Source organism: Telmatherina bonti (genome assembly GCF_933228915.1).
Source record: "Telmatherina bonti genome assembly, chromosome: 14".
In the NCBI taxonomy this organism is placed as follows: Eukaryota; Metazoa; Chordata; class Actinopteri; order Atheriniformes; family Telmatherinidae; genus Telmatherina; species Telmatherina bonti.
This window is the reverse complement of record NC_136612.1, coordinates 25215290-25237058: the sequence shown is the minus strand read 5'-3', so window position 1 is coordinate 25237058 and position 21769 is coordinate 25215290. Positions and strand designations below refer to the sequence as shown.

General features: G+C 39.9%; 2 protein-coding genes across 3 annotated transcripts in view; both read left to right on the top strand.

The window, feature by feature from the left end:
- The window catches only part of brd4 (bromodomain containing 4), a 34119-nt gene extending 18821 nt beyond the window's left edge, over positions 1–15298 (top strand). For both annotated transcript variants that reach the window (XM_079253400.1, XM_079253399.1), the window contains exons 2-19: positions 5037–5409; positions 5874–6011; positions 6102–6237; positions 6335–6675; positions 6849–7232; positions 7330–7458; positions 7684–7914; positions 8004–8239; positions 8903–9234; positions 9347–9436; positions 9532–9918; positions 10206–10997; positions 11105–11211; positions 11313–11460; positions 11568–11698; positions 11786–11991; positions 12570–12819; positions 12924–15298. In XM_079253400.1, the coding sequence (XP_079109526.1) occupies positions 5185–5409; positions 5874–6011; positions 6102–6237; positions 6335–6675; positions 6849–7232; positions 7330–7458; positions 7684–7914; positions 8004–8239; positions 8903–9234; positions 9347–9436; positions 9532–9918; positions 10206–10997; positions 11105–11211; positions 11313–11460; positions 11568–11698; positions 11786–11991; positions 12570–12819; positions 12924–12992 (4332 nt within the window). In that variant the 5' untranslated portion in view covers positions 5037–5184 and the 3' untranslated portion in view covers positions 12993–15298. The remainder of the gene's footprint in view (positions 1–5036; positions 5410–5873; positions 6012–6101; positions 6238–6334; positions 6676–6848; positions 7233–7329; positions 7459–7683; positions 7915–8003; positions 8240–8902; positions 9235–9346; positions 9437–9531; positions 9919–10205; positions 10998–11104; positions 11212–11312; positions 11461–11567; positions 11699–11785; positions 11992–12569; positions 12820–12923) is intronic.
- Positions 15299–19959: 4661 nt separating this feature from the next.
- Positions 19960–21609, top strand: lpar2a (lysophosphatidic acid receptor 2a; the record flags this gene model as incomplete). The annotated part of the gene is made up of 3 exons (XM_079253097.1): positions 19960–20719; positions 21014–21276; positions 21517–21609. The coding sequence occupies exons 1-3, from the start codon at positions 19975–19977 to the stop codon at positions 21607–21609; spliced, it is 1101 nt and encodes a 366-aa protein (XP_079109223.1). The 5' UTR covers positions 19960–19974.
- Positions 21610–21769: the final 160 nt, after the last annotated feature.

The following is a 21769-nucleotide window of genomic DNA, read 5'->3' as shown; positions in this document are numbered from 1 at the left end:
AAATCTACCTGTTGACATTTAAATTTTCACAGTCCTGCAAATAAATCAGCCACTGTGAGATTTTTTTTTTTTTTTAAATTCCAGATAAGACAAACTAAGGACTGTCTAGGCAACTTGACTCTAAATGTTTTGATGCAATTTGGTAGGAGAGATGTGGGAGAAGGCGAGGTGTAGTGGAGAACAGAATACATGGAGAATTCAGGCAGGACATGAAGGGGAGGGAGTAGATTATTTAAAACAGAATTTGCTTCCTTTATAAACAGATTTTGGTCTTAATTTTAGCCTCTTGAGGTGTGTGGGATTTCTAAAGCCCTTGCGACTGCGACAGCCCTCTTCTTTGTGCTGTCTTTCTCAGCACTTTTAACCTGAGAACTGATATTTCTTTTGAATTGACTAAGCTGCAATTAAGTGATTACCTGAGTAATGATGGCCCTGTTTTTAACAAAAATGTTCATACTTACTGTCAGTAGTTTTGCAACATCTGTTTTTTCCTCAGAAGGGTTGTGGTCAGTACTATGAGAGTGAAGTGACATATAATTGTTTATCCATTCTGTAGATATTACATCTGTGTCTTGAATCGGAAGAGGTTGGTTAACATGTCAGTGTGACATCCATTGACATTTATCAAGGTGTTCTTATTTCTGATGTTGACAAGTTATTCAGGAATAACTGCATATCTGTGTAAGTATGATTTAAACTTAGCTGCATGTGATCCTGGAAGACAGCTGAATCAGGCACAAATTGTGGCTTTTTGAAGTAATGTGGGCCAGTATATCTGCCTAAAATTCTTTTAGAAATATACAACTTTATCACAATATTTACTTCAAATAATATTACTCAGGCCAGCATCATTTCCTGGAATATCCATCTTTTAGCTTTGGTATTTTATACATGTTCTGGTTCTTCTGTCATTGTGACAGATTATTGAATGCTGGATTTAGATCAAATTCCTTCCACTAATGCAGGGGTGTCAAGCTCCAGTCCTCGAGGGCCAGTATCCAGCAGGGTTTTGTTGTTTCCTTCTACAAACACAGCTGATTTAAATCAAATGGATCCAGTCGTTTCTTGTCAACCTATTTATTAATTTCGGTCAGGTGTGTTGGAGCATGGTAACAACAAAAACCTGCAGGAGACTGACCCTCCAGGACTGGAGTCTGACACTTGTGCACTAATGTTATGTCATATCACAAGAATGTCCTTTATTGGTTCAGTTAATGGAGTTGTAAATATATATATTTTTATTAGTCATTTGCTAATACAACAGTGATGTGCCCGGGAATGGGTTTTACCTCCCGACACTAAAATCTGAAAGGATGCAGTAAACTCACGTTTGATGCGTATCAATGCGTCACTCATTTTTTCCCATGAAACACTAGACATTATGAACAAAATTTTGTGTTTAAAGTCAGAGTAACTAGCAAAAGAAAGTTTGTCGTCATCAGATTAGACATGCAATTTGTGATTTCTGTGCACCATCCCCTGTCACAAAGTATTGCAAAATGCTAGTTTAGCCGCAACCAGAACAACAAGCCAGTCACTGTGGATTTCAATAAAAAGAAAGATACAAACTTCATATAAAGTAAACTTGCGTTTCTATTCCTCAAAGATGAGCTCATTGATGTTTTAATGTTTTTGAGTTGTGCTGTAATAAATAAAACATACTGCCGTGGTATAAATATACTTTAAAAATGTTCAGACAGCGTCTGCGCATACATACTGCATCAGGTAGTTCCTAATACAGCATCATCTCGGGCAAAGAGGGGACTATATTGTTTAAAAGGCTCAGTTCATTTGACTCTGTACAGTTTGAAAATAAGCCTAAACCAGCTGATAAGTTCCCAGTTGTTTTGAGTCTGGAGAACCTTGAATGTGAAAATGACCTTGATGCATATATATTGGCATGCAAACTCACAAATTTCATTTATATAAAGTTTGTGTGGATGGCATGTGCTTATTTATTTAACCCATTAATCTGATACTGGTGTTGTGCAGCAGGAACATCCAAAACCTGCAAGCAGAAGTCCATAGAGACCAACCTTTTAGCACCTCTGTTTTAGGCAGTTCACATCACAGGTGACCACAATTGCAATTGTGATTGGTGAGAAATTTCTCTTTATAAACCATTTTCATATATCAGTTGCACTTTCTAAAACTAAAGGGCATCCTTTTAAACCTCTGCTGTTCTTTTTTGGTACCTGACATATACCAAGCAGAGCTTTTGCACTTCATCAGTGTGCTTTGGACTTTATAGGCAGTCTTTGTGGAATCACCTGAATTAAAACAGTGGGCTTGGTTAGACTGCAGTGTTTCACATTAGTGACTCTTCCTTTACACCAGAGTTAAACAAATCTCCATATAAACAAGCAATTTATGTTAGAACATTATTGTGAATAGTGGAGTTGAGCTATTTGTGTTTTTCAAAAAAATTTACCCCCCAGTATTTTTGGGGCAGGTTGATAATCACAAATAAATGATGCACTGGAATTGTGGATGTAAGATTAGCAGCCAACTTCACCCTTCACAGTTAAAACATTGTATCAAGTCAACTCAAAAGCATTAGCTTTAGACTAGTAACTAGCTGCCAGGATTAGCTAAACTTGTTCTGTCTAAACTGTGCTCATTCTTGATTACACCACAGTATCTTCATGAAAAAAGCCGTGCAGTCTGTGCTGTGTCAAGTTGTAACCTTTAAAGATCCTCATCTACTGCAGAGTAAGGGACAGCATGCAGATTTAATATTTTCACATTGCACTAAATAGCCAGGTACTGGCATGTTTTTGACCTGTGTATAAAAGGCTTTAAACTATGACAGCTTTAGTTTGTATAGATGTAACTTTTTTTTGCGTTTTTGACATTCAATCAAACTCCTCATTTTTGTGCACAAGCCAGTTTTAACTTGATTTTACTTCCTTATAGAGAACAGTTAAAGACTGGTCCATTAATATTAAGTGACATATTTATTTGATTTTAAATGTCTTGTAAATTTTGTCTGGTTATTAGGCTCTTGCTTGGAGTTCATTTAATCAAAGCCTGTGATATGTAGAGTGATATGAGTCAGTCTAAAAAACTATCTGCATTCCCAGCCTTTTAGTCCACCAAGGTTGGATTCTGTTTTGGTCTTGGTTGCGGGTTTTTTTCTTTCTTTTTTTTTTGTCTCGCTTTAACCTTACCACTGTTTCCATTCATGAGCATTAACTTATTGGCCAGTTGTCACATTCTCCATTGCTGAGGACCTTGTGAAGGTCATGGCAATCATCTTAGGCTGTATAAACAGCTTGTGTTTTCTCAGTGACTCATCAACAGTAGGATTACTTGCACATATATACAATGGTGTGTTTATTATATATTTGTTGTAGAGGTATTAAACCTTATCAGTGCATTTTCCAGATAAATGCTAGTTTATTTTTAGGCAAATATTTTAGGATTGTTTAGTCTTGCTCATTTAAAAGCTTTTATATTTACTTGAATATCCCTGACTGTGTGGGAGAGGCTATCAGGACAGACTAAAACACAGTCATTAAACTGATGACAATAATCTTCCCCCTCACATCTGTAAACATTTCCAGATCCTGAGAAAAAGTAGGAGGACAAATAAGCTGTTGAAACTTGGTACAGTCATGTGTGCTAGGTGATCTGTTCGTAAGTGCCCTGTATTCACATCTGACATTAAAATATGTGTCTGCATTTCTTATGAGTGATCAGATCACTGTTACATGTCATACATACACATATTTTCTACCTGGATCAAATTTATTGCTAAATTTTCTTGTGCAGAATGTTTTTTCTCCCAAAACATTTCAATAAACCTATTAATATACAGATGCAATAAGATAAGTCACAGGAGTCTGAAATAATAACATTGTGATGTTACAATTTAAATGCCATGCTAACTAAAAACACACAAACTGAAGTTTTTCAGATCTTCCATTTTTTATTTATAACCAGTTTCTTAACAAAAACACAAAACAAATGCTCAGCATAAAGAGCAACTTTGCTACCTTTAATCACTCAGTCGCCGTGACACTGTGGGTGTTTGTATTGATACTTCAATCTCAGGTTTTAAATCACTGCTCTTAGTACATACAAAAGACAAACAAGATGCCTGGAACTAAGATCATATTAAGTCTACAATCAGGGCTCTGTACATTTCTGTGTAAACTTGAACTTGGTCACTTGGCAAAAAATAGCATACATCCTAAAAAAAAAGTACACAAACAAAATATATAAAAAATGTATAAAAATCTAAATTCAGTCTTAAACATTTTTAGAAACACTGAAAAACACATATGCAACTGTTTTTTTTATTTTAAAATAATTTAGTAGTCTGGTTTGGTTTTAATTAGTGCTTGGGAAAGATTACAATTTGTAATCATACATTCATATGAACAAAAGTGCAGAAAGGTTTTTTTTAAACTTTTAAAATGTGTTTGTCCACAGTCTACACCAGTAGACATTAATTTATGAATATAATCCGAGTCGAATCAGCCAGAGGCAGCTTTGTGTATGTGCGTTTCAGTTTCAGTTTGAGTGTGACACAGAAGTAAAAATCAACTCTGACTGCAGCTTGAAGGAAGAAAACTGCCTATTTAGTCACTTGAAAAAAAGAAGTTGCTAAAGGGTTAAAAAAAATCACTAAATATAGCGACAGAGCACCTAACTTAGCAACACTGCAGGTTACTGGCTTTTTCTGTTGATGCACATGTGCACACATGTTCACAAGCTTGTGGTATAGTTTAATATAAACAGAACACATAAAATATTTTTTATATTTGAAATGGCTTTTCTAGAATATATTATTTAGAATAACTTGTACTGTTGTACGCAATCAAAGACAAACCTGATATCTGATGATAATAATAAAAAATAATAGGAATAATGGTGACAGCCAAGTTCTTCAAAGATAAAACATAATTTATTGATGCACTGGGGGATTTAATAAACATGTTATTATGGGATAAAGATGAAGATACCTTGTGTCCATGTCAGATATGTTTGTGGTCATGATCAACACAGAATTTTTTTTTTTTTTTCCTTAGAGAGTCCAGTGAGGAGTGCAATGGGATCAGCAGTGCTCTGTCAGTGGAGTCTGTGCCGGGGCCAAGACTGAACTGGTGTCCTGCCAACACCACTACCCCTGCTCCAGCTCCCGCTTCGGGACCTGAGCCCACGCCCCACCCTGTCAGAATGGGGGACGGTCTTGATACAGCGCAGATGTCGGGCAGCAGCAGCCAGGGGCAGGCCCAGTCATCGGGCAATCCCTCAATCCCAGAGTGCATAAACCCCAACAGGCCGAAGCGCCAGACCAATCAGCTGCAGTACCTTCTCAAGGTGGTTGTGAAAAGCCTATGGAAGCACCAGTTTGCCTGGCCTTTTCATGCACCAGTGGATGCAATTAAACTTAACCTGCCTGTGAGTACACACTCTTGTGTTATCTCCCATACCCCAAAACTTGCATCATCACATTAGAGTTCCACCATGGGCTCCTGCAACATTCATACAGCATCTACATGTCTAATGTATTGTTTTATGTTTGTTTGCATTAAACTCTTCTGATATATTTATAAATGCAAAGCAATGAAGTTGCACTTCTAAACTCTATGATTAAGCATTTGCTTGATACTCAAGCTTCATTAAATGGAAGAAAAAGCTCCCTTTCCACTTGCAAACAGTGATAAAGTAGCATTTATTCTGGCACTATATTTAAGCAACATGGTATGTAAGTAGTGAATTTTTATTTGTAGCAACTTGGCCTCAAAATATTTAAAACTAAATGGTTTTTTTTTTCCAAATCAGCTCTAGCATATTTATAGGTGATGATAGACTGCAAACTTATCACCCAGTTTCATGTTGATAGATGTTTGTACTTGTTTCAGGACTACTACACAATAATCAAAAGTCCTATGGACATGGGAACAATCAAGAAAAGGCTCGAGAACAGTTACTACTGGAATGCACAAGAATGTATCCAAGACTTTAACACAATGTTTACCAACTGCTACATATATAACAAGGTAATTTGGTTGTACACAGAAGCTTTCATTGCCATAGCTTGTCAAAGACATGCCTGTATTATCACTAACAGCATTTGTCCCCATCTACAGCCTGGAGATGACATAGTCTTAATGGCTGAGGCTTTAGAAAAGATTTTCCTCCAAAAGGTTTCTGAAATGCCTCAAGAAGAAATTGAGATTGTTGTCATGACAGGAAAAGGACGGGGTCGCGGCCGTAGAGAAGGAGGTAGTGACCTGCCTAGTTGTCCTTGTTGTTAAAATATCTTCAGAAAGCGCATTTCTGCGTCAGGATATTAATCAAAGTGTCTTGTTCTGTCATCAAGGTCTAAACTTGAAACCAGGAGCCATCATTGACCCATTATCCACAACTCCTCAAACACGGGGTCTGTCAAACCTTGCGACAGCCCCACCATCTCAAAGACCAGTACAGAGCCCGCCTTCACTACCTCTCCAGCCTTTGATACAGGCCCTACCGTCCCATGTGCCCTCAACGTTACCCAGCCTTGCACCACAGCTTGGCGCTCCATACTCCCTGGGTCAATCAGACTGCGCTCCTCAAGTCCCGATCATGACTTCTGTGCCTCTCCCTGTTCAAACCTCTCTTCCCCCGCCATCCATCCAGAGCACTGCCCCCATGCTGCAGACCCCTATAACCATGACCAAAGTGAGTGTGATTAGCACAAGGGAATAGTTTTGGGCAAGTTGGCACATCTCAATAATTGCTTAGCAGTATTAAAAGTGTGTACTGTTAAATTTGAGTCATTCATTCTGATTTCCTTTGCTTCCCCCCCACCCCTTACCTATTTCTCTGCTGTCTTTGTATTAATGACTACCCAGCAAAGAAAGAGCCAAAAAAGGAAAGCAGACACTACAACGCCCACAGCAAATGACCAGCTAAACGAGTCTTCACCAGCAGAATCCAAGTCTGGGAAGACACTACCCAGGCGAGAGAGTGCTCGTCCCACAAAACTGATCAAGAAAGATGCTCCAGACTCTCAACATCACATAGGGATGGGGACAGGACTCAGTGGACCAAGTGGGGGTCTCAGTCCCAAACCGCAGGATCAGATGGGTTACTGCGCTGGGCTAGTTAGGGAGATGCTCTCCAAAAAACACGCTGCTTATGCCTGGCCATTCTACAAACCCGTTGATGTGGATGCACTGGGACTGCATGATTATCATGAAATTATCAAACATCCAATGGACCTCACCACCATCAAGGTGTGTTGCAGAATCCTTGTTTATAGTAGTGGAAGTATTTCAGGCAGTACATTTGTTGTTACATGGTAAATCATTTGATATCTAATTTGATTATTAGGTTAAGTTGGAGAACAGGCAATACCGAGATCCCCAGGAATTTGCTGCTGACGTCCGGTTAATGTTTTCTAACTGCTACAAATATAATCCACCTGACCATGAAGTGGTAGCCATGGCGAGGAAACTACAGGTACATACATCCCATCTGCCGTTTGTGTTTTAAAATAGTGTTGTCATCTCTGTGGAGCTTTATTCATGTTAAAGCATTTTAAGAGACATGTTTGCCATGTTGTTGCCTTACTATTTAAGTTTGTCACATATAATTTCTGTCTTTATATTTGTTAGTGTACTATTTGGTTTGTTCTTACACACGTACTTTAATGTTGCTTTGCTTACATTTTCCATATCTTTCCAGGATGTCTTTGAGATGCGTTTTGCCAAGATGCCAGATGAACCTGAGAGCAAGCCTGTAGTTTCTGTCCCAGCTCCCACTCTCCACCATTCCGCCCCTGTGAAGCCTCAGCCCCCTTTGGCCCACGTCGCTTCGTCTTCTGACAGCTCCAGTGACTCTTCCTCCGAGTCTGAATCTTCCACAGATGACTCTGAAGAGGAGAGAGCCCAGAGGTTGGCAGAGCTCCAGGAGCAGGTTGGCAAACAAAGGAAAATCAGCGTGATGGTAAAGTTGGTGTGTAATTTATGTAAAACTTTAAGGGCTGGTCTAATCTCTCCAAACAGCTGAAGGCTGTTCACGAGCAGCTGGCTGCCCTCTCGCAACCGCAAGCCAGCAAACCAAAGAGAAAGGAGAAGGAGAAGGAGAAGAAGGAAAAGAAGAAAGAAAAACACAAGAAGAAAGGTGGTGTGCCTGGCCTTGTAGACGAGATCCAGGATGCTACACCAGTTTCACAGCTGTCCAAGAAAACCAAGATCATTAACAATAACAACAAAGAGATTGTCACCAAAAAGAAACCCAGGTGGGTATTGATATATCCCAGCCCCCGAATCCTGTCATGCTTTATGTGGTGAGTTGTGTTGAAAATTCTAAAAATTTCAACCATATAAGAACATGTTCAACATTAGTACTGCTTTAATAAAGATCTCACAGTGTATGTGTACATCAAGGTTTGTTGTTACTTTCCATTTACGTGGTTTTGTGTGTTCACCTCAACACAACCCTGTTGAAAGATTCTGCATGGTCACATTTCATGTAAAAGTCTGCTGTTCTGCATGAATGGAGCCTGAATGTGATATTTTTAATAGGCACATCGTACAGATGTCTGTACAAAGAAGAAAAAAGGGCAAGATGTCCATTTTTCATAATATTTTGCATGTGCTCTCATTGGCTGATGTAGAAAGACCTTCTATGCAAATGCTGTTGCCCAAAAACTTTTCAGACAACACAAAAGAAACAGAAAGCATTAGATGTGGGTTGGCCTGTGGAGATGTGAAGCAGGCACGTATAGGGTGGTTGTAAGACACAGTTGTGAGGGATGACTTTTATATGTCTCGTCTTGTTTTTTCCCCTAAATTTTAAGACTGCATTTCTGCTTTTAATTGTGAAACGGAGAGGCCGGTTAGTGTTACTTATTCATTGATAAGATTTTTTTGTGTTTTGTCTTTTTTTTTTGTGTCTATAGCAAAAAGGAGGGAATGAAAAGTAATCATCCCTCCAACCTGCAGCCACTGCCCAGCCTGGAGGATGATCTTGGAGCCACTGGGTCATCAATTACAGGAGAGAAGTGCAAACCTATGACGTATGAAGAGAAGAGGCAGCTAAGTCTGGACATCAACAAGCTTCCTGGTGACAAGCTTGGCCGTGTCGTTCATATTATCCAGTCCAGAGAACCCTCGCTGAAAAATTCAAACCCTGATGAGATTGAGATTGACTTTGAGACACTGAAACCCTCCACTCTGCGTGAGCTGGAGAGATATGTGTCTTCATGTCTCCGTAAGAAGAAAAAAGTTCCAGGTGAGGCCCTGATTGACATCTGTGGTGGTGTGTGCTAGTTTAACAACAAGAACATAGTGAGATGACACTGGGTTAGTAAGCTGCTATTTATTAACATAATGTTATTTTCTAGTTGAGAAGAGTGTTGAGTCCATGGCTACTTCCAAAAAGGCCGGATCCTCGTCAGAAAGCAGTGGCTCTAGTTCAGACAGTGAAGCTGAGGGTACAGATGAGTTCCTGCAAGATCGACTAGTCAAATTATACACATAATCCAAAACACAAAAATGTACTTTAAAAATTTTTTTTTTTAATTTTTAGGAATTATAAAACAGCAGAAAAAGAAGAGTCAATCTGTGAAGGAGGGTAAGAAGACACATCCTCATGTTCAGACGGGCCCTACTCAGGCTGGGATCCAGTCCCAAGCTGTTGGCCCTCAGTCCAGGAACCAGATGAAGCAGCAGCAGCAGCAGCTTCAACCATCGTCTGCAGGCTTCATGGCTCCTCCCCCTGTTGCTGCTCTGGAATCCTCCCAGTTACTAGAGACAAGCTTTGAGTCCCTGCCTCCTTTTGGTCAGCCCCTTATGCATATGTCCCACCACACAGGCAACTCTTCATCACCTCCACATCTAAATGCACATCCTGCTGGGCCAGTGTCTCCTGAGACACACCCCTTCCTCAACCAGCATCCCGTCCTTCCATCTCCAGGTAAGGCGCAGGCTGTGATGTTCGACCCAGTATGTATAATTCCCTTTTTTTCCCCCCCTGCTTCTGTGCGTGTGACTGCAGTCACCTCTGTGCTTACAGCTCTATATTTTCCTTGCACTCTCAGAAATGAACACCAAGTCTGCGCTGGCTTTACCTTATAATTTGCTACATTTTGTCAAAACAAAACGTCTCAGTTTTTATTTAAATTTACAATTTATCCTGATGTCTTTTTGCTTTTGTGTTTGTTTGTTGTTTTTTGTTTTGTCCCTGGAACTTTGCAACCTCAGCCCTACACAGCTCCATGCCTCAGCAGCCTTCTCGGCCCAGTCATAAGGCAGCGCCTCTTCATCCCAAACCCCCGCAGCCGCAGCAGGCACCACCTCAGCAGCAGCCAACTTTGCAACAGCAGCAGCTCCAACCCCAGTCAGCTCCCCCACCACAACACCAGCTTTCCTCTCAGATCCTTCATCCTTCTCAACCCCTGCACCAGCGACCCATGTCCCCCCCAACGCTCACACCTCAAGGCTTGCTGTCTTCCCAGCCTCCCCAGGTGCTGCTGGAGGATGATGAAGAGCCAGGGTCTACGACGCCTATAAATCAAGTGCAGTTATACCTACAACAGTTCCAACAAGCTCGTCAGCCGCAGCAAACCATGCAGTCGCTCCAGGCGCAGGTTCGACAGCAGCAGCAGCAGCAGCAGCTGCAGCTGTCACAACAACAACAAGGACAGGCTTCTCTGCTGCAGTCTGTCCAAGGACAATCTCAGCTCTCTTCTCAGACTTCGTTGCCTCCTCCCCAGCTCGCTGTTCAGTCCCAAGCTCAGTCCGCTCAGGCCCTGCCTCCACAGATACCTCTACACCAAGCCCGTCACCTGCAACACACCCAGCAGCAACAACAGCAATCACAACAGTCGCAACTGAACTACCAGCAGGGTCCTGGACTTGGTCCTGGGCTTGCTGGTCAGTCACAGGGGTCACAACACAAAGTCCCCTTGCCTTCCAGTAAAGCACAGCAGATCATCCAGCAGCAACAAGAGCAGCCCTCCCCTCGCCCAACCAAAGCTGATCCTTACAACACAGGTAGTTCTGAGAGGACGAAACATTTGTTGTTTAACTGTTAAGGCAAACTTTTCTCTGCATATGAATTGTGAAGCCATACGTTTGATTCCTCCCCCTTCTCTTGACAGGCCACATGAGGGACAATCCATCCCCTCTTATGATGCATTCCCCACAACTTCCCCAGTATCCACCGGTGTCTCACCCGTCTCCACCTCACAACATGCAGCCCAAAAAGGTAAGAAATGTGCACAGGCTGGGCAGAGTGTTTGGAAGGGCTGGTGAGGTGTGAGACCAGATCATTGTCTGACTCTTGACTACCATTTGCTTACCATGCAGCAGAGAGCCCCAGGAAGCCAAGGTGTGATAAAAGAGGAGAAACTTCCTCCATCACCAGTGATGAGAGAACAGTTTAATCCTGCGATGAGACCAGACCATCACAAGCACCCTGACAACAAGCCCAGTCAACCAGGCCATGGCCAACCAAGTGAGAACTCCTTGACTCTCTGGTTTTCCTCTGGCTTAAATGCTAAAGAACGCGCTGCTTAATGTATTCACTAAGCTGACTTATATTTTGTTTATAATTTTGAGCAGATGTGAAGTCCATGGACAGCTCCCGACCCGTCATCCGCTCCTCTGAGTCCAGTGGACCACCCCCTTCCCTGCAGGACAAGGATAAATTCAAGCAGGAGCCCAAGACCCCCACCGCTCCTAAGAAAGTGCAGGTAAGTGCAAGAATCAACTTTTGAAACCATGTTATACACTTCTATCCCTTGTCCTTAAAGGTGCTGCACCTTCCGTTTTTATCTCAGGATGTGAAACTGAAGAATATGGGCTCATGGGCCAGCTTGGCACAAAAGTCTACATCTACGCCATCATCAGCAGTGAAGTCCTCCAGTGACAGTTTTGAGCAGTTCCGACGTGCCGCTCGGGAAAAAGAGGAGAGGGAGAAAGCCCTAAAGGCCCAGGCCGAGCAGGCAGAAAAAGACCGGCTACGCAGAGAGCAGGACAAACTACGGTAGGATTGTCAAGACGAAGACTGAAACAGTGGTGTTTTAGTACACGGCAGCCATGTTTATCTCTTTAACTAGCTGTGTATCAGTCGCACAGAATTACATAATGGAGAATAGAAATTATTTGTGGGTCTAGAGTGATAAAGATCACAGAAAGAACCAAATCTAGACATGTAGATTGTTTAACACACATTTTCTGATTTGTGAAACCTGAAAAAGCAAATAAGACTTGTCATCGTTACTCCATCAGACCAGGTCTTGTTTAAGATTAATGCACACAAACACTACAGCCACCTTTTGTGGGACACAAAACAAAGCGATCTGTAATGTCTGGAAATGTTAATAATTTGAAAAATGTTTTGGGTTAGAAAAAAAAAATTTTGAGGAAAAAATCTTCCAAAAAAATTCAAGGTTAGGATCTGGTATTTTTTTTGTTTATTTTACCCCTGTAATTAGAAATAAAGCATTATTTCTCCTGTGAGACATCAGCAGGACATTGAATTTAAGGATATCTCTTATTCTGCACAATCTGTGAAGCAACGCGTTGATTGGCTCTAAATTTCTATGTCCGAATGCCTTCCAGAGGTCGGGATGAAGAAGACATCATGGAGCCCAGCAGAAGGGTGCATGAGGAGCCTCGCAGACGTCTTGAGCAGCAGCATGCCCAAGCTCCGTCACAACAACAGCCGCAGGTGCAACAGGAACCTCAGCCGGCGCCTATTCAGCAGCCTCCTCAACCCCCGACACCGCCACAGCCCGCCGCACAAAACCCACTTGATAACCAGAGGGAACTAGCACGCCGACGAGAGCAGGAGAGGAGGAGGCGAGAAGCGGTGAGATGATTTTCTTAACTTTTCATTTCCATAAGTTTCGGATCCAAAAAAAAACCAACTAAACATAAGCATGTACATATGTAATTGGTCCTTTTTCTCTTTAGATGGCGGCGACTATTGACATGAATTTCCAAAGTGACTTAATGGCTATCTTTGAAGAAAACCTGTTTTGAAGTGAGGAACAGCGGAAACGAAACTGCAAAATCAAAAAAGTAAAAAGAAAGAAAAAGAAAGAAAAGAATGGATGATGTAAACTCTCTCTCCGAAAACATCAAGCGACCATGCACCGCCACGGGCCACAAACTGTATACATACGTAGAAACTGAGTCCAGACGCTGGACAGGTGGCCACGGCTCGCTTGGCCTCATTCATGGACTGAACACACTCAGCATGTGGGGGGAGTCTCATTGTTTTGGATGTCATTTCCTGGGAACTGAGCCTTGCTTGCCTGATATCTAAAAAGAAAGAGGACCCCTACTGGCACAGTTGCCTTTGTCAAGCTTGACTCTCACACTGTGCTTGGACACGATGACTGCAGGAAGACATCCTCGTCGTGATAAAGATGCTCTGAAATACTGACAGACTGCAGATGCATTTTCAAACTGCCAGATGTCAGAGATGGTGAAGAAAACTGTCTTTCTGTTTTGTTTGTTGTACGTGAACACTTTTTTTTTTTTCTTTGGGGGGAACTTCCAGTGTAAATCATGTATATTTCTCTGCAGAGAAGGTACAGTTTGCCTTACACCTCTTTCCTAAACAGACGAGTATGTTCTATGGCCTGCACAGATGTACAAACCAATAACATTTACTGACAGGACCAGAAGCCGTGCAGAGCTTTTTTCATCATCTAGTATCTACTGTAAAGAAGTATTTTCTTATACTACAATAACTGTTTATTTTGGATCTTTCCTCTTTCCACGTTAGCTCTTTGAATCTTCACACCAACACACTCCGCCTCTGACATCTATGCCAAACAACCCAATATCTTTTATGCTAAACAACTTGTCCTAAACCATCGTAGGTAGATAATTGAGGGGGAAAATGAAATATATGCATTATCATAGCTCAAGTGAGTATTTATCAAAGACAGAAATCACCGTTCATCTTGCCTTGTATTTGTCATTTATGACTACAGTGAGAAGCTGTTAGCAGAAGAGGGAAAGAGCCAGTTGTCTCTGAGCTTTAGTTGGATTTCACTACAAGTGTTGCATTGTTATTTGTATTATACTTTCAGACATAATGTTGGGAAGTTCTTATCATTGGCTTGTTCACAGCGGTGACACTACTGGGTCAGCCTCTTCAATGTGCCCTTTGACTGCTCATTATCTAAACAGGAGTTTTGGAGGTTGAGACGAGCATTTGTGGGAATAACACTTACCACCTTTCTGTAGCTGATACTTGAATCAGGTTAGTGGGGGAAAAAAAAAGAAAAGAAGTTAATGGGACCAGAACTCCCTGATAGCTTTTGCATTGAATCATCTAATTAACGGGGTGCACTATTGTCAAAGTAAAAAAAAAAAGATAAATGATCACAAAAGTTCAATGGAAAAACGCTGAAAAAAAGTTTTCATTAATATCTTTGTTCTTGTTTGATTATAGTGGATGTGAGTTCTAATCCTGTTCTTGGAGACCTTGTTGCAGCAGAGATGGGCTGAAATCCAACACACCTCATCCTCCTCACTTGTCTCTAATAGTGTTTTTTCTCCAGTGCCTGTATTGTATTGCTATTCTTGTTGGCTTATATTACACTTTGAGGGGGTTTAGAAAAGGTTGTGTGAGGTCTGGGAGGTGTAATATTTGAAAGGGGAGGAAGATTGTTTTAAGGAGTTGTGTTTAAAGAAAAGAAAAAAAGGAAAATGCAGCATTTTATATTTTACCTGTCATCATTAATCGGGTTTTAAATTTAGTTTTAGCTGGACTTCTGCGTGTACACACCTGACAACTACTTCCTCACTTTGTTCTATCAACAGATTTTAGGTAGATATGTTTCGGCCTTGCCACACTAGCGTTTGAATCTGGTCTGTGAGTGTGACTGTATCATGTTGGATGGCTGTTTTGTCTGGGTTTTTTTTTTTTTTTTTGGTTTTTTTTTTTGCTGTTGTTTGTAATTTTTTCTTTTTAATTTTTTTTTTTTTTTTTAGTGTGTGGTGCAGGGAGGCATGTTCCCCAATGTAGATAAGCATTCTTTTGATAAAGAGACTAAAAATAAAAGCAGTACTTCAGGAGAATTTATGTAGTGCTCAATTCAATTTTTTTTTTTCTTTCTTTGTGAAGCCCAGCATCTGAATTTATTTTATTATCTGACTGGTTTTCAAAGGATTAAAAAAATGATTTCATTCCTTTTAAAACTTATTTTCCTTTTCACAAAACAAGTTGAACTTAATGTGCCATGAGTTTTACAGAGAATGTGCTGACTCGCAGCTCAGCCCAGAGTTTGCTTTATTCAGGTATTTTATCTTTGTGTTACATTTGTTCTGTTTTTGGGGGGTTTGTTAAAACAATTTCCTCAACTTTTTGTTTGTTTGTTTGGTATGTGAGTGGTCTCTCGAGGTATCTGATTAAGTCTGATATGACCATTGAATAAACTCATCTCTTTTATAGAAAATAAAAAATTAAATAAAATTGTCTTCTTTTTTTTTTTTTGTGTGTTTTTGTTTAGCCTTATTTGTGTATTTTCTTTGTAGCTTTGAACACTCTTTGATGTATCAAGAATAGAGGTCGCTGTCTCGTTTTATTGTTTGATTAACATTATTATTTAAAAATAGAAATAGTTTGCATAGTTAACAGACTACATACTATGGGACACAATAGGACAGCATCGCACACCCTGGCTGGACACGGACTTATGTCAATGCGACGGTACCAACCGGAAGTTGTACTGCGTATTTCTCAACAATAAAGATGGGCATTTTAAAGGAATTTTAGGATTTTCTGCCCTCTAGTGGTCACAGTGGTGAACAGCATCATATTTGTTTGGGAGTGGATAGATAGATAGATAGATAGATAGACACAGACGATTTTAAATTTTTTAGTACTTAAACTTTTTTTTTTCTTTAATCGTTGTTTTCTCCGTATGAAACGGGTGCTTTGGGGGTGGGGGGGGGGTTGGAAGCCTTGTTATATCAAATTACTTTTGATACCTGGTTTCAAAAGTAAAAAGAAAAAATTGGAGTTATCAAAATCTGGTGTGCAATATTGTTTATTCAGAAAGTATGTCCTAAGTTCCTAATTATTCCACACGTTAAGCTTTTAATCATTTTCCATGTATTGTTTGGTTTAGAGAGGTGAGTGAGCAGTGAAGCAACCGTAGCACATATCTGTTCTGATCACCTTAATTTTTCGTGCAGCCCTTCATTGATTAAGCATGTTTAAGAAATTACATGAATGGGTCATCAAGGAAAATGAATCAGGAAGTACTGAAACGAAATATAGCACACCATAGACATCATTTATACGTAGACGCCTCATTGAGCGCTGGACAGTGAACCAGCGTCGCCGCCATATTGGATGGGTATCCGCTGTCGAGTTTTGCTGCAGAGTCAACGTAGTTTCCCCACAAAACTTTTTTGTGGAACAACGCGTATATATTACACACTCAAAAAAACACTTTTCTACATAATTGGTTGATAAATAACACAGTGAATAATCTCCTGAATGCAAGTGAATTGTTAGAATTATTATATTATTATTAGAATTATTCCTGCACACCAAGAACCAGCTAAATTTGGATTGTCTTCATTAAATCTTACTCCAAGCTTTTTGGAAAGTTAGCAGCCCTTGTGTACCAGGAAGTGTACCTCAGCAGTCTAAACCTATCGCAGCATAACTAAGGGATAGTTAGATAGCTAGTGATCCCTAACTATTAGACTTATCAATATATCTTAACTTAAAAGCACGTTGTTTTTTAATGTTTTATAGTGATCTGTATCATAATATCTCTGCCCTTTGTAACAAACCAAACTGTGAGGAAAATCAGGTAAAAATCCGTGGAGTTCGTGTCGTGGTTAAACCTACACCTTACAAATAAATGCATTGGAGGCGCATGGGAGACCCATCCAAGATGGCGGCGCGATGAGACGTCAGCTCGTATAGGCGGCGTGATACAATGCGGCATCTACGTATATATGATGTCTATGTAGCACACAATCTATTTTGTCTTCTTAATCATGGGCGTTCACTGCCCTCTTGTGGTCATACCGGTAAACTACAACATACTAATATTGTTATATAAAATAATTTATTTGTAAGAATTTTTTTTTTTTAAATGCTGCTTCCTATTTATTTGTATCAAATAAAATTAAATGTATGTTAGCAATCCAAAAACATAGGCCTATATTACAGTCTGGTGGAAATTTCTTTATCACTTCACGACTTCAAATCTACACCAAACCCCCACACCACGAGCGAGGGTGGGATCAGTACATGCAGATATTTTCAAAACTACTTGTAAGGAATTGTGCCATTTCTCCTTTTTTAAGTAGCATTGAAAATACATTTTCAAATCACACTATTTGTTTAATAAATATTTTAATATGCCATTTATTTTTATTTCCATGTAAAGACAAAACAGTAAACTGATCTTTTGAATAAATTAAATGTGGAATTTGAAATTATATTCAGCAATCTATAACTTTATTTTACATTTTGTTACTTCTAGTTAAAATGCCGTGTTTAATTTATAAATACCCTCCTGGTCCTACATATATTTAAGTGGACATTTCCTTTCTTAGTCTTAGACTATCTTTCAACGAGTTCAGTACGGGGTGTTTTTTTTTTTTCCTCATACGACGTAGTGTCAGTCTTAGGTTTTTTTTTCTTTTTGTTTGTTTGTTGTTGTTTTTTTTTATCAGCTCTCCATGAAATATAAGGTGGATTTATGATCTTGCCGTTTCTATAAGTAGACACAATAAAAAAAAAATAAAATAAAAACTCACTTTACAATTGAAATCACGGATGGAAGCTGCTGTGTATTTAAATATGCAGTTTAACACTTTGACCACTAGGGGGCAATATCTCTCTTTAAGTAGCAAGTGGTCTGACGATATGTGTTAAGTTTTAGAAATGTAGCCGATTTGTTTTATTATTATTATACACAGCATTTCACATGTATGATATTTTGATAACATAGTTTAAAGAAATGCACACTGGCTCTACTGGTATTGTCTGACAGGTTAAACGAAACTGCCATAAGGCTTTAACCTTTTTACCTTAAATTTAGCAGATCTTATTATCTTTTTGTTCACCTTTCTTTGCGTTTTCACAGCTCCCCTCCGAGGCCACGTAAAATATAACTGTAGCATAATACACCATGCGGAAGGTTTGGTGAAAATTCATGTTTGTAGTGTTTTCACTGCGGCCACTGGAGGAAAGCGGAAACCACATTATTGATTAGGTCCTAACTCCGCCAAAGCAGAGGTCAGGTGTTTGGCGGCGGCGTTGGTTTGTCTGACAACAAATGTTAAATGTTATGGACGGATTTGATCAAGAAAACTTAGAAAGAGACTACGGAACAAGTTATTAGATTTTGGGGTGATCCAAACCACCGCTTGAATCCAGGAATATTTGAGGATTCTTCTTTCTTTTTTTCTTTTTTTTTTTTTTTAACCATGAGGTAGAAATAACTTTGGTATTAAAGCTTCTAACTCACAAAAATGCCCACATTAATTGGCAAAATAATAATAATAATAATAATAATACAATGGTTTGGCGGAGGTCTGTTTTCTTTTGCTCCTAATTAATTGTTTGTTTGTGTTTTGTCCGATTTTCCAGACAGTACATGGAGGCATCACCATTACCTGTCAGGTCCAGCTGATCTGAGTGATAATTATTCCGAGTGGCGCCGACGGCAGAGCTCACCGCCACACAGTCGCTCTGCGTTGAAAAATAAACCTTTGTTACTTTCAAATGACAGCTTGAATCACGTGTTTCATATAGGACTGGATGGAGGAGACTCTACATGTGTGGTAGGTTTAATGTAATTTTTAAAATCTGAATTTTTTCAGATTTTCAGCGTTTCACATTGATCGTTGTCAGCCCCATGCTACAACGGAAGTATTTCACGTCGAAAATGTGGCGTTATGCTGCTTATTTTTTCTTTTACTGTTGGCTGTCAAATTGAACCATACAAGAAATGTTTTGTGTTTTTTTTTGTTTTTTTTAAACGAATGCTGGAATAAATTACAAACGATCTAGTTTAGTTTTACAATATTTCCGTATAGTTAATAGTAACGCCTTAATGAGAGTAAGCTTATGGATGATTTATTCATCTTTTTTTTTTTTTAAATCGCTGTGTCTTTATTTCGCAGATAAGTTCTTCAGATACAGAATCCATCTGCAACATGGATCTGTAGTTATTGAAATAAAAATCACAAAGTTTTCTGAGATCTCTTTCTATCTTGTAGGTGATCTTCACTGACTGGTGCCTTCTTTGTGCCATCTAAAAGGTTTGCCCCAAAACACAGAACAAAGGGAAAGTGGCATGAAGGGGGTGTCATACTTTTACACACACGTCTTGGAGGCGCTTTTAATTAGCAACTATTTAAAACTTTAAATGCAAGCAATTGTTAGTATAAGTTTTCATTTAACTACATGGACTGAAAAATGAAAGTAAAACAAGTCTTCATGGTCAGTGGTGCCGTTATTATCACTAGATTAGTTGGATTACATAAATGTGTAACCTATATCAGGTTGATCTCAGCACAATATGGTTTTACAACAGGGCAGTGAATCTGAACACAATGCAAAATGCATAGTTAAATAAATCAAACAGGCTTGCATTGAGGCTCATTAGTCTTTTTGCAGGGAACTGTGATTTTTTTTTTTTTTTTTTTTTTTTTAAACTACTGCCAAGCAAAGTAGTCAGGTTATATTACAAGAATTAGATGTGTGTTGAACAAACACTTGACAGATATCAGTGAAGGAGCTTTTTTTTCATCATCTTATTTATGAGTGCACATCTTCAGACCCACAATAGTTACTGTTTTGTACACTTATGATTCAGTTTCAGTCCAGCTGAGACCGAAAATGCTTTGTGTTTTATTTGCAAGGGTGTAAAAATAACTTCAAGGTTGAAGCCCACTCAAGGCTTTTTTTGCACTCAATGTTGTGGTTTCATTTTGTTGCACAAGCTCAGTTTTCTGTTTTGTGTCTGCAGTTATGGCCACTGAGAGCAGTGTGTGCAACTACAGCCACAATGTCACTTTCTTCTACGACAACGTGGGAAAAAAGATTCGTGACAAATGGACTGCGCGGGATTATGTGGTCCTTGTACTGGGCTTGACAGTATGTGTTGTTGTGGTTCTGGCCAACCTGATGGTGATGGTGGCCATTTTCAAGAACCGTCGTTTCCACTTCCCCATCTACTATCTCTTGGCCAACATGGCTGCAGCAGACCTGTTTGCAGGTATTGCCTACACTAACCTGATGTTGAACACAGGACCCTGGACCAAAACACTTACCAAGACACAGTGGTACATCCGAGGGGCTTTGATTGACATCAGCCTGACTGCTTCTGTAGCCAGCCTCCTAGCGGTTGCCGTGGAGCGCCATCAGACCATCCTCACAATGCAGCTGCACAGCAACATGACAAACCGGCGAGTAGTGTTGCTCATAGTCTGCATCTGGGCTGCAGCTATCATCATGGGTCTGGTGCCATCAACCTTGTGGAACTGTGAATGTGATCTTAAAGATTGCTCCACTGTGGCGCCACTCTACAGCCGCCGCTTCCTCATTTTTTGGGCAGCTCTAAATTTGCTCACTTTTTTCATCATGGTGGTCATATACACTCGGATCTTTGTTCATGTGAAATGTCAGAATGAGCAAATGGTTCAGCATACTACTGCCAACCTGAAGCACAGCACGACTGTTGTCAACCTGATGAAAACCATCTCCATGGTTCTAGGTGAGAAGAGGCGTTTTTGTATTGTATTTTCTCTGTACAGTTAAGTGTCTTTTACCTTTTTAGCTTGTTAGCATTGCTACATCACTTATCTCTCTGCAAACTGGTTCTGCAGCTCTTGCCTAACTCTTGCATATTTGTTCAGAGGTTGTTAAGACTATTGTGAAGTAACAGAGATGTATTATCTGCGTGATTGCTCAGATGACTCATTTCCTGAAAGTAATATAATCTAAGTGTTCTCGATAGAAGACTAAGTATATTGTTAACTTTGTCTTTTTTGTTATCAAATTACTGCAGGTGCCTTTGTAATCTGCTGGACACCCGGCCTCATGACTCTCTTACTAGATGGACTGCTGGGTGAAAAAAGCAATGCCACCAGCTATGAGAAGTTCTGTTTGGTGATTGCAGAGTGTAATTCTCTGGTTAATCCAATCATTTATTCTCTGCGGGACAAGGATATGCGGAGGACGTTCAAGTGGATCCTTTGCTGTATGTTTGTGAGACATGCTGACCAGCAGATGCTGAGCTCGCCTATCCAGATGGACTTTCCTCTGCCAAAGGTAACCCGCCGACCTTACAGTTTGTGTGGAAGGTTACTCAGGTGGAGCTGAATACAACTTTACAGTAATTTAGCACTTTCACTTGACTGTTTAATATTTGGCTCCTCATCTTCCTTCTAGTGAGACAAACCGGTTTCACTTCACACACATTTGATGAACACTATGTCCTTTTTGTCCTCCCAAATTGTTTTAAATCATAAAGTAATCTGTGTTTTTGCTTCTTTTTTCTTAATTTTTCAGCAGCACACGATTGAATTCCCCCAGGTGTCAGAGGATCAGGCCTTATGGAAACCTCAGGACAGCAACAACAGATGGACAGGGCCAGCGCTATAATGGGAAATCAGAAATACGGACGTCTAAACAAACTCTTGTTGAATAGAAGCTTCCCTTTGGACAGCAGCTAATGTCTACTAAGGTTTCTCTTTCATGTCTCCTTTGTGGAGCAGAAGTAAAAGCAGACTTTCACATTTATATAAAAGTTGAGTAAAAACAA